This window comes from Oryzias melastigma, linkage group LG24 (assembly GCF_002922805.2).
Source record: "Oryzias melastigma strain HK-1 linkage group LG24, ASM292280v2, whole genome shotgun sequence".
NCBI lineage: Eukaryota > Metazoa > Chordata > Actinopteri > Beloniformes > Adrianichthyidae > Oryzias > Oryzias melastigma.
This window is the reverse complement of record NC_050535.1, coordinates 18,455,021-18,468,127: the sequence shown is the minus strand read 5'-3', so window position 1 is coordinate 18,468,127 and position 13,107 is coordinate 18,455,021. Positions and strand designations below refer to the sequence as shown.

Here is a 13,107-nt window from a genome sequence, read left to right as displayed (position 1 = left end):
AATGTTTTAACTTTGTGATTAAATTTTCCCTTAACGTCAAAGTGGAAGAAGCTAACAACCGGATGCTAGCTTTGTGGATAAATAAAGCAAAATAGAATAATACAACTGTCATAACAGTTGTATTTTCTACATATAATGTAAGCGCAAATCCACCGTGTCTAAAGCTTTATTATCTGCAAGTGTAAAAGAGTTGAGAATCTGTCACTTACATGCTAAGTGAAAACACCTAATCCGAAAGTAGAGGAAGACTCCTGCTTTTGGCTGTAAACAGCAGCTTTATTGTTCTTTGAAGGAGAAGGCTCCACATAGGTTTCTCTCTGGTTCTTTTCTCCCCGAAGAAACTTTCCAAACACATTTTATTGTTAGGTTTTTGTTGTTGGCTTTGGGCTACTAGCTTAGCAATCCAGTTAGCCGTGCAGGTAGCCATTTTAAGTCACGTGACCAATGAAGAGAATCGGAATAATTTTCAAAATAAACTTCATTCAGGATCAGAAAATAAACTATAAATAATCTAAATTAGCACATTGCCAAGCCCGAGGATTGGAGACCACTGCTATAGAGGATTGGTTGTCTCTTTCCATTGGCTACAAGATCTATTGGCTCGCGCTCACATTCTCACCATGTCGCCAAACGATCACAGCTGCCAAACCAGCCACACTTTAGGGCCAAATGGACTCTGGTGTCGCCCGACCACCAACTTTTGGACAAAAAAAATCCAATACTATCAAGACTTAGGTTTCTCTCCAAACTGAGGAACAAGGTCTTAATATTTTTTGCATTTCCTCTCATCTCAGACTAAATAATCTTTTTCTTGTGTCAATATATGTATAAAAATAGAGTTGATATTTTGGTACTTTGTAAATTATCAGAAAGGAAACAGATCTCTACACTAATAAAGGCGACTATGAATGATTTATTTCTGATTTTCTTTAGTTTTTGGGACTTCATGTTTATTTATAGCACACAACAACAGATACGTTTTTTGATTAGACTTTTAATTTGTTGCACATAAAAATATGTTCAGTTTGTCAAAATAGGATTTACAAAATAATATTTAAATAAAACTACAAAGATTGGCAGAATGTTTTCCAGAAATAATTAGTTTTATCGGCAAAAAGAAAAACTTTATTAAAAGTAACAAAGAAAAATGATCAATGCCATGTTGCCATGTTTCCAACCTTCATCAGAACATAAAAGATTTTATTCATTTAAATCTCTAAAAGCTGCTAAATGAGGATCTTGGAGAAATCACATCTTGATTGGTTTCTTTGGTTTTAAAAAACAAACGGATGGAAGAGGTTATTTAACCCTTAGTAGTCTAGGGCTTTTCTGAATTTTTTTTACAACATTACATTTTGTTTGAAAAACGGTTTCTTGTGGCAATGCCTGGAAATGTTTTTTTAATAAAAGCAAAACCTCTCTGATTTATATATATTTTTGAATTAATTTACACAATAACTCCACAATAACACATGAAACTGTCTACCAAACAGCAACAATTCTGAACGTGTCCCCTTTTTTTACTGCAATAAATCATAAATAAGCGAAACAAACTATTTACAGTATTTATTTGTGCCACTGGGCAGAGCAGTTTGCCGCCTTCCAAGGGGCCTCAATGTGTCATAACATCTTTTTCTGTTTGTTTTAACCAAAAAGTTCAAGCTAATAGCATTTTTTAATCTTTCCGATATATTTTGAATAAAAAAATACTAATGGTGTCATTCCTACATCATTGAAAACGGCTGGTGGGATTGGCGTATGCATTGGTGGTGCAGAGACTACTAAGGGTTAAAATCACTGCATTAAGAATCATTAATAAAGGTCATATTTTCGTCTAAGAGGATTTCATTTTGAACTTTCAAGGCCTCACATGATTCCATAAAAACTCCAGAGCAAAGCCAGTAAGATCAGTGGAACTGCAGGTCCCTGAAGCCCAGGAGCTGAACTCCAGACTTTAATGCGTCCCTCTATCCGAGGATAAACTCTTTGTCTCTGAGAGATGTAGTTTGACACAACAGAAAGATCCAGATCACCTGAAAGAAGGAAAGATGAGAGAGATAGAACAGCAAAAATATGTATATATTTTTTTGCATCAGGAGGGAAACCTTACCACTGTCATGTTTTTTCATCTCTTCTGGGATCATGCTAAATCCATCTCCTCCACTCACTAGGTAGGATGGCATCACCACTCTATAGTCCATGCTGTCCTGAACTGGTTCGTACGCTGGAACCCGGCAGTGGGTGCAAAGGATTTTAAGGCTTCTCAAGCGATTTCCTGGTTCTTTAGAGGGGTCGAACTCTATGTGAAATCCTGTTGGAGAACACAAATACATAAATGTACGTATCAAACCTTAATAAAATGTACTAACATCAGACCAGCTCTCCCAGGAATGAAAAATGGTTTTGAAGACATTTTTAAAATTTAAAAAAGGATCAGTTTCTGTTTGAAAAGAAATAAAAAATAATAAATTGTTTATATTTGTTGCTCAAATCTTTAGATTTTTTTGGCTGGAAAAACTAATGAAAGGGATGTTATTGAGTTGACACTAAACATACAGTGTGTCAGACACTCAGGCCCGGACTTGCCTAAGCTGCTTCTTTGTACGGCTTGTTTTCCGAGGAGCTCTGATTCGGAGTGAGCTTGCTGGTTTTAAATCAATGAAACGTGACCCAAACCTGGCATTCCCTTGTATTTTCATTCTTAAAGGGACTCGCTGCTAACAGAGATGGGAGAATGTCTGTAATCCACAGACAAACTCAGGAAATCCTTGGTAGATTGTTATCTGCGTCTTAAAGTGCTGAGTCTGTCAGTCTTCATCTGGGAGCATCATTCTAAAGTGGTTTGGGGTCAGAAGGTCAAATGGGCTCAAAGCTATTGAAGAAAAACCCCAGATATCCAGCTAACTTCACCTCGGTCCTACACAACTGTATTCATTTTCCTGTCTTAGATCATTTACAAATCAAATACAAATTTATGATATCCCCCAGCATTGGAGCTTCTATTGAAAATATTGACCTTTCATTTGTGCAGATGTTATCTAACGGTTTCTGTTTTGGCTGATGTTGTTTGCAGCTGATGGAAAAACTGATGGAAATCCATGTTGGCTAAACGTTGTGCAGCATACAGGCCTGCTGGCCTGCCTTATATGACCTGATGACCTTTTCGAGTTAATTAAACCCCCATTGGATACCTCTTCCACAGATAACAGAGTTCTTTTCCAGACTTTTAAGGCATCCAAGACCATAAACCATCGTCCCACATCATTAAGCTTTTAGTAACCCTGGCCAGAACTCTTGCTAATACGCATTTCAAACTCTGGTTTTTCTCCGTCCGCTAGCTTGATGCTAACGTTTAATGGAATGCTAACACCCGGTCGACCTAAACATACATTCCTGACTAAATGAACATCTTAATTTAATAATTTTCCAAACTCTTTTAAGGAAATATTTTTAAAGTAACCATTTGTGGTATAAAACACAGTTTATTGACTCAACCTTTGCTTATTCTTCTTGAAAAAAGCGGAATACTATAGCGTGAATCAACATTTTTTTGCTCATACTTTCTTCTTCTTCTGGAATAAGGTGTAATGCTGTAGCGTGATCGCCACCTAGTGGCCAAACTGAAAAGTTTTCCAGGAGAGGCAGAACAATGTTTACAATGTTAATGATCTGAACATTTTTGTTAGAACTTCTCCTTTAGAGAAACCATGTCACACTGTATGATATTAACAATCTCATTATTTCACTAATACGTTTTACAGTATGTGAACTGTACACTGTATAAACTGAAAATAGAATTTAATTGAAAGAATTGAAAGAATTGAAAAAACTCTGAATTGAATCAATCCAGGTTGTGGTGAATCGAATTGAGTAATTTTTGGATTTATTATTGATCATTACCAAGGTGGTGCTCTGAGGATGCTTTTATTGAATTTCCAGTTTGATAAAATTAACAATTTTCAACCAATTTTGGGAAAGCATATTTCATAGGCATCCCTTTCACGCTACAGTGGCATACATTTTCTACTCAAGTGTAATTCCTATGTTGATGAAATTCCCTAGTTGAATTCCATAAACAAGCCCTTTTATCTCGGATATTGAGCTATAGACATAATTTAAGCCCACACAGGTATTTTATTTGGAATAAGAAAGATATCCTTTACAAAAATAAATCACTGCTTTGTTGACCATGTTTTGATTGAGGAATTTTGTTAGTTGATGAGTCGCTGAACAAAGAAGATTTATTCATGTCGTACTCAATTCATTCGGAAATGTATCTTTCCGGTGACACCTAAAGAGTATGCAGTTGTTTTTGATGCATTTCCCCCAGGTTCCCTTCAGATTCTACAACTTATGTCATACATTAATTATGCTGCTGAAATTAATCACGTTTTTATTGGCGATATAGAAATTACAACGAAAATATGCACCAATAAAGATATCTGAAATCAAAATATTTTGATTGGTTCTTCCTGCTACAAAGTTGTTTGGATTCTGACCATGGAATATTTATAGTGAGAGAATGGGCATACACTACTAACTTATGGTAAAATAATAATAAGTGAGGCTTGTTCGCCCCGTACGCCAGGAGACAGACAGCCGCTGCTGGGAGCAAAAGCAGCCTGCTCGGGTCTCCTAAACTGACAATTATAAGAAAAGGTCCTTTAATTTTTTTTCCCCTTCTCAGGTTAATGCCTTCAAACTCAGTCACAGAGACACAGAAACACCGCAGAAGCGGCTGTCATCCAGACACACCCCCTGAGTGAGATAAAAGCCAGAGATTTTTGTAGATTTTTGTAGAACTCTTCACAATAACTAAAGCTGATCTTTCACCGTCCATGCCTTCTATTTATTGTAAGTGTGACATTTAATTCATACGATTATTAGCTCAATTTTTAAATTCAACTTCAAAAGGTTAATTCTCTGTAACTTGAGAGATTCTGGACCCCATATTCACCACTTAAAACATTTTGGGAGATCTTTTGCATCCAGGGTTATTTGTGGGACATAAATTCTGTAAATTAAATGTGTTGCATAGATTCACATACCTGACACCTGCAGGAATTCTCCGGCTCTTTGGCCGTAGCGCCTCACTGAATACTCAAAGACTTTTTTCAGCGTTGAACCAGAAAGCTCCACCAGGTCGAAGGTTCCCCCAAAAGGTAAGACGGAGATCAGGTCCTCCGTGGTAATTGAACCTGAAGAAGATGCAACATTTCAGGCAAATAAAAGCTCCTGGTAAACCATAACCCATCTGGATGGATAGACGGTCATCCAGATCTGGTTCTTGTGAACAATAATCTTTTATTCAAAGTTACCATTTCGAGTTTGTTCATCTATAGACGTCCGGATTCCACCTCCATTAAATATACTGGCGCTGACATGGTTCCACTGACTGTCACCTGAGAACCTGATGTTGTTATCAACCTGAAGAGAAGATGGAGAACAGATACAGATTTGCTCGAGAAATGAGGTTTTTAAGAAAAAGACCAACTCTGTTGTCCATAGCTCTGTGCTCACCATCTGACAAACATACCTGTCATACCGGAGCTGAGCTGAAGTGGATCGTGGTGAGCCAAAAATCTTACAGGGATTTTTTTTTTCCAAGTGTGTAAATATAAAACACGCAACCCACAAAAGTCTCACCATGGCGTCACAGATGAGGTTTCCAAGGTTGCATTCTTGAAAGCGGCATGCCTCTGCCGATCCGTTCAAGAACACCAGAGTCTTCCCCACTATCTGAGATGAGTAATTGGCCAGATTCTTCTTCCACTCCTCCACAACCCTGAGCACCTTTGGATCTGTGGGTGAGTTCAAGTTGAAAACAGTTTATTCCTGTTGTATAGCAACAAATGAAAACATTCGAGGTGCAGCCTGTTCTGATTTGAGACTTGTGTAGTAGCTAGTACATGAATTAGAAAAAAAGTTACACACTTCTGTGCAAAAAAAGCCATTACTGACAGGAAATTTACTGTTTAAAACAGAAGCAGGAAAGGAAACTCATTAGGCCTTCTAAAACACACACTGCCCCTCCCAAAAAAAAAGTAAAAAAACACATAATTTTGATTAAATAAAATGCAGAACACAAATTCCAGGCTGAGATCTTTTTACCTTGTTCGATGCTGCTGTCCAGCAAGATGGGGTTTCCACTGGACCTGATCACATTCCCTTTCTCATCAAAGGTCACTTTGAGTTGACCCAGATACTTTCCATAGGCGTAGGCTTGAACAACAGGAACTTGACGTCCATCTAGAGATCTCACCATGAATGGATAAGAACCGACTTGGGGCTCAGTTGAAGGGGCAGTTCCTGAGGAAGAGAAGTGAGGAGGGAAAGCACAAAAAAGATGAAATGATAGCCCAAAAGAAAAGAAAACGTGAAAACGTTGCAGTTCACTGATGGATGCCCAGAGAGTCTGCAACCACTTAAAACCCAGAGAGAGAGTTGTGTTTGTGTTTAGCTAGTATTTTAACATTATGCTAGCTGTTTTTTTTTTTTTTTTTTCAAAATTAGACTTTTTTTAAAGTTGATTAGGCAAATTTGGTGTTTAGATGTTATTTTAGCATTATGCTAGCTGTTTTGGCAAAATGTAACTTTTTTTAAGCTCTTTTGGCAAATTTGATGTTTAGCTAAAATTTTAGCATTATGCTAGCTGTTGTAGCAAAAGTAGACTTTTTAAAGTTCTTTAGGAAAATTTGGAGTTTAGCTAATATTTTAGCATTGTGTTAGCTTTTTTGTCAAAATTTGACTTTTTCTAAGTTAGGTAAATTTGGTGTTTAGCTAATATTTTAGCATTAAGCTAGCTGCTTTGACAAAATTAGACTTTTTTTCGTTTTTTGGGCAAATTTTGAGTTTAGCTAATATTTTAGCATTATACTAGCTGTTTTGGCAAGATTAAACTTTCTTCCAGTTTTTTTCTTTTTTTGGCATTTAGCTAATATTTTGGCAAGCTTTCCGCTTCAGCGTTTTCAGCCATTAGCCTGAGCTTTTTTAGCTATCAGTTTCAGCGTTTTCAGCTGTCAGCTTAGGCATCTCCAGCAGCCACATTCAGCCTACAGCATTCTTACTGGCATCATCGCAGTTAATTTTATTATCTAGTTTAAGATTAAAACTGTGTTCCTAAGTATCTCTTTATTAAAATTATGATGGATCAGGAGCAAACCGTTGTTATAAGCTCTGGGTTTTGTCAACTGCCTTGGTCGGGCCTACGTCTCCTTCTCACATTGTAGTCAGAAACTCACTACAAAAGTCCTCTTTTGGAAACTTGGATGCTGAGCTGGAATTGTTTCCTGTTTTTAGTTTATGATGGCATGCTCCTACACTCACACACACGTAAATGGGTTCTGAACAGGCCTTCGCACATGCTCAGAAAGAAGCATGTGTGGCTTTTATGAATTTGTCCTGACTTTTACCCTTTTTTTGCATTTTATGATTATAGGGAAACTTCTCCAGCTTCCTCCCCAATCATAATGCCGGGCTGTCTTTCCTCTCAACCTCTTCTGGTGACTCAAAGATTCATTATTCACTCAGTAGAAAACAAATTCCCAATAGATGTGCTGTGAGAAGTGATATTCCTGCTTTGACGCAGTGAAATCTGTTTTTCAGCTGTCCATGATGTGTTTTAGAAAATGCCCACAGAGGGACTTTTGCTACTCAAACCTAAATCTGTAGCCATCATTGTGTTGGACCGCTCAGCCACACGTGGCCATATGTGGATTAAATGTAAATCTCTTTGACAGTTCTGAGAGATACTGAAATGTGTCAGAGGCTCAAAGGAAAAGAAGGCTAAGGTTTTCTTGTGGCTCCAAAGCTGAGTTTATACACCCACACTCATCCTGACTCAAACCTCTCATTCCATGCAGCACTACAATCAAGAAAACCACAGTAAACATTAGTTCTTTCTGCTTTTTCTATTTGAAATACAATATATTTTTTAATTTTAATCTTTTTGTGTTTGAGTTTTTTTCCAAACTCAATTGTGCAAACATGTTTGCGATGTTTGGACCAGTCAAAAACGCCTACGTTTGTCCTCACTAGCTAGTCCAAGTGCCCTCATTAGTTCAAGATTGAGGGTTTCAATCTACTCTGTCAGCCCTCGCGTAAACTCTTCCTGTCTGAGTCTGAGCAGTGAAGAGCTGGAGGGCCCACAGAGCAACAGCAGCCACCGCGGAGCGCGCCCCTGTGGTCGAGGAACCCAGCTGTCCCTCCCTGGATCTTCACCGTCTTCTCATTGCAGCTTATTTACGACATGACTGAGCTTGAGTCAGCAGGGTGTTGAGTCTTAAAAAAGCCACGACTTTAACGAGTCAGCCTCCTCCTCTGCAAGTCGAAAAAACAGCTCTGGATTCTTTGGTCAGAAACTGGTGGAGTAGAGACCCAAAATGGAGGAGACCACGCAGGCTTAGTGGAAGAAACTTAAATATTTAACAAATAACGACCATGGACTAACTTAGGGAGGATGAGATTTGGTGAAAATGTGTGACGGCCTTTTTTCTCTCATAATAACATTAAATGCCAATTAACTAGTTAATAAAAAAGGTATTGCAATATGATCATTTTTTTCAAAGAAACATAAATACATTTAAATTTAATCGGGAATCAATGAAACTAATCACAAATCTGGAAAAAAAGAATCGTGATATTTTTTATACTATTTGCCAGATTTGCAAATAATTACAACATGAAATCACAATCAAAATAGTACATTATGAATGTTTATTTTTAACCCTCTCAGGACCTAAAACTCAGTTTTTGTTTACTTTTGAATTTACTTATACATTTTCAATTTGAAAGTCTACTTGCTGCTTATTATGCATAATTTTAATCAGCAAACTGCTCCTATGTGACTCTACCTTTATTTTGTCATTTTTCCACGTTATATTCACACACTAGACATAAAATTATGCAAAAACAGAAAATTCCATCTAGAAAATGGAATTCATGTTGCTGTGGAATCCCTAAAAATGTTTAACAAACTGTTTTTAAACATAGAATTAAAGTTTTAGGTGTAATTTTACAAAAACATTTGCATGGAATCTACACAGGTGGGGGCGTGTCTGTCCACTCTGAACTGCTTGCCTTCGTCGGTGGGCGGGACTTTCACGGAGAACTGCGGAGTTTCAGCAACTTTTAGAGAGTGCTTGTTATTGTGGAAAATTCATGTCAGTCCCCATCCCAAAACAAAGTAACGGTCAGTTTCCTCTTTGGATTTCTGATAGTAGACAGCTCAGTTTTGCTCCAGGCCCCGCCCCCCCATGGCGTCTCATTGACGTCCGTTTCCCGCACTATTTATTAAAATAAAAGATCACTTCTATCCAAAAACTACAAATTAATGCCATATTATCTCTTTTATGTAATAAAATCACAATCACAGAATGTAAAAAAAATTAATTTTATTTAGACAGAGTTTTATTACGCTGTCAGAGGCGTTAATGAATATTAACGCATTAATAATGATTTATTAAACCTGTGTGTTAATACGCCAACTTTAAAAACCCTAATTTAAAAATATTTTTTACCAAAATGACTATGAATTTTTGATTAGAAAACCAGAAATAAAATAAATGAGAAGTCTGTCTGGAAGAGAAAAACATTTGTCAACATTTATGACCTGATATTATTCACTATTAAGTGACTCTTTTGATAATAAATTTGTTTGTCTCGTTCGGCCCTCAAGGCTCTTAACGTCACGTCGCTACAAGTTTGTAAACAGATTGTAACGTAATTTATCTAATTACAACTAAGTTCTTGGAAAGTGCTGGCGGTCACATATTGTTAATTTTATGACTGGTTGAAATTTGCTCCAGACTTTGGACATGCATGCCCTCAGGGATCAACAAACGGGTTACTAAAGAGAAGACCCGACGTATATGTGCTATGAATAATTAACAGTAATGGAAATGGATAAACTTTGGAAACTAGAGTGATTCTGACAGGGACAACTCAAAACAGAACAAAAATGTCTCCATCCAAGTTTTTATCAGCACCTCCATACCGGTATAAAGGAAAGTGTTGGTGTGTCCCCCGATGACCACGTCCACTCCACGGACCTTCTCAGCGATCTCCTTGTCCACTCTAAAGCCAGAGTGGCCTAGAGCAATAATCTTATTAACCCCCAGAGTTTGAAGTTTGTCCACTTGCAGCTGCAGAGCGCTCACCTCATCCTCAAAGTGCAAACGTGGTCCTGAGTGGAAACAAAGTTTTAGGAAAGTGGAGAAATATCTAAAAAAAAATCAGAACTTACTGTTGGTTTTTCCTACCAGGCCTGGATAAAGTGGGTGTTTCCTTTGAGGTGTATCCCACCACTCCCACCTTCTCAGCACCAAAAGTGAAGATCTTATATGGTACAAATGATGTGCCAAACGTGGAGCTCAGAGTTGAGTCTGTTTTGATGTTTGCACTCAGGATGGTGCAATTGATCTTTTCCAGAAACGGTTTCATGAGTCCTTCTACTTCATTATCAAACTCATGGTTGCCAAAAGCCTGAAACACAAGGGATTTATTTTAAAAGGAGAACTGTGGGATGACTGTCTCCATAGCAACTGCAATAAAAGGTGACAAAAAGTTGTAATACAATATCAAACTTCACCAAAAGAGGATTTTTTTTGTCACCAGGGATACAGGAAATACTCAAAGTTATGCAACATTCTCAGTTTTTGTTGTAAAGAAAACATACACATCTGTAAGACATTTGTTGCTCTTCTGCCTCCAAAAAAAAAACAGGGTGGAGCAGAGCAAGAGACTTTCCAAACCATACACGCAGAACGAAAAGCCACCTCCAGTTTCAAGCCTCATTTGGTTTTTTTGTAGTTTTGATGACCGTTATTTTGAAATTCTGAGAGGTTGCCTCAGATTTGGGTTTGCTGCTTTTTCCGCTCAAGCAGCAAGATTTTTGTTTAAGTAATAGAAGATTCACTCGTGTGACCGTTGATAGCTGGAGTCCATAAATCTTTGACTTTTATTGATCATTTACAAAAAATAAAAGTTCTGAAATGTTACTGTTGATCTCTGAGAAAGCAAAAAAAAAAATACTATTTTAGTGTTTAATTATGATTAAAAGTTGTGATTTTTTTTTTGTTTTGTTTTTTTTGTTTAAGTCTAGAGATTCTGCAGAAAAAATTCAGCCTAGAAAGCAAAAACAAACAAAATGTATCAGCGATGAAGATTTACGATACTGAGACACAGAGCTATCATAATCAGACAGGTGGGGGATTGGGCGTGGCTTTTAGAGTAGCCCCGCCCCCTCAGGGGAGATTTTGGAAACAGAGGCTTCAGATCAACATTAATAATTGCATTTTAAGACATCTAGGTTGTGAGATTTTAGGTAAAAACGTCATAATCATAATTAAAACACTATTAAGAACTTTTTAAAAAATAAAATAAATTACCATAGAGGGACTTTAAAGACCCACTCCCCTGAGAATGATCTTTTCAGTGTTTTTAACATGTTTGTGTGGCATTTTTCTGATAAATTAAGCTCAAATTTGCATTTCTGAGTATTACCTTTATTCAAATTGTTGCAATGAAAACATGTCGAGCTCATTTGTGACATAGAAAATATGCTGGGTGATCAAGGGGGAAGGGAAAGGGGGGTGGGGTTGCTCCATGTCAACTATCCCAGCCACAACTCAGAGTTTCTACTCCTGCCGCTCTGCAGGAACTATGTCAAAAAATGATAATTAAAAGACCACATGATGCATTTGCTGTTTCTGTGTCTCAAACTGATTGAAAACGTTAATCGGCCGTTTCAGTGACTTCTGTTTCCTTGTTTCCTCTCGCAAAGAGTAGAAGGATTTAGATATTAGAGGCAAAATCTGTTTTTTTTTTCCTATGTGGCAATTGTTTCAGGTTTTACAATCGGCTAACACTGATGCTGACATGGTCACTCAAAATCTCAAACTGCATGAAGGTGTGAGAGTCTTTTGGTGGATTCTCCTGCACTCCATCCAGGCAGATCTGTGTGAAAATTCAGCTGACAAATGTGGAAGTCATCCTGAAAGTAACAGTGATGGTACTGAAATAGTCGACTGTGACACAGCTGACACTTTTTTTTAACCGAACTAGTTGCAGCTGTTTGAGACATGTGTGTTCTTGCTGTGTAAAAAAAGAAAATACATGTTTTAAGTTTTACCTTATGTAGGTTTAAAAACTTTTGTACCCTATTTTTTTCTGTTTTCACTTTAGAAGTTTCATTTTATTCTGTTCTAGTTAGGTTTTTCTTCAAATTAATCCTTAAAGATTTCCTTTTTTGACTAATTTTAAATAAAGCTGCAGCTTTATCAGACATGATAAGAAATAAAACCATCAATTTTAAGAACATTAATTAAGTGTGGCAGCAAAATGAAACAGTTCCCACCATGGCGTCATATTGCAGCATGTTCATGAAGTGCGCAGCCTCCGCTCCTTTGTAGAAGTTGAACCAGACTGTTCCCTGGAACTGATCCCCGGCGTCCAGCAGCAGCACGTTGCTCTCGGCGCGCCGCACGTTTTGGATGGCCGTGGCTCTCCGCGCCACCCCGCCGTAGCAGCCGCCGCTGCCGCCGCTACACTTCCCGGAGTGCACGCTGGTCTCCTCTATCCGGGCGTGCACGTCGTTGGTGTGCAGCAGCACCAGGTCCCAGGCAGCCGTCATGCAGGGTCCGGAGAGGATGAGGAGAAAACGGAGCAGCTGCGCGGCGCTGCGCTCAGGGCGCACCGCATCCATCTTTTGGAGACGCCGTGCGTAATCGGAGAAGCGACGCGAAGGTTGAGGGAGAATCTTTTCTCACATGACCTTAAAAAAAACTTTCTAACTTTTCTTATCTACTCCCAGTGACTCAAACTCCCCAGCACCTCCTCCTGAAAGGAAAGGAGGCTCTGCAGGCAGAAGGAGCCCAGCGCAAAGCCACAGGAGGACTTCACTTCACTTGCTCCTGTTTTTGCTGCTCTTCTTGACTTGTTCACGCATGTAAATAATTCCCACCGGAATAGTGTGAAAGCAAACTGTTGATTCATGTGGGGGCAGGAGCGTCATCCTAATGAGGCACTAAAGAGGGAAAACAGGCGGGATGGAGAGAAACAAACAAAGGATCACTTTTTATTAAGAAAAATGACAAACACTGCACCTTA

General features: G+C 38.2%; 1 protein-coding gene across 1 annotated transcript; it reads right to left on the bottom strand.

Moving 5' to 3' along the window:
* Positions 1–976: 976 nt before the first annotated feature.
* nt5e (5'-nucleotidase, ecto (CD73)) lies at positions 977–12,836 on the bottom strand. The gene is made up of 9 exons (XM_024291854.2): positions 12,356–12,836; positions 10,260–10,482; positions 9,995–10,183; positions 6,112–6,309; positions 5,647–5,801; positions 5,319–5,427; positions 5,049–5,198; positions 2,111–2,311; positions 977–2,033 (listed from the first exon to the last, which is right to left on the bottom strand). Exons 1-9 carry the CDS (start codon positions 12,701–12,703, stop codon positions 1,867–1,869), a joined length of 1,740 nt encoding a protein of 579 aa, XP_024147622.1. The 5' UTR covers positions 12,704–12,836; the 3' UTR covers positions 977–1,866.
* Positions 12,837–13,107: the final 271 nt, after the last annotated feature.

Bases quoted from the DNA above. Each gene is read 5' to 3' on its own strand.
- nt5e (XM_024291854.2), bottom strand. From the start codon at position 12,703: ATGGATGCGGTGCGCCCTGAGCGCAGCGCCGCGCAGCTGCTCCGTTTT. The intron at 10,483-12,355 runs GTGGGAACTGTT...CTTGTGTTTCAG, and splicing joins TGCTGCAATATGACGCCATG to GCTTTTGGCAACCATGAGTT. The intron at 6,310-9,994 runs GTATGGAGGTGC...TCTCTTCCTCAG, and splicing joins CAACACTTTCCTTTATACCG to GAACTGCCCCTTCAACTGAG.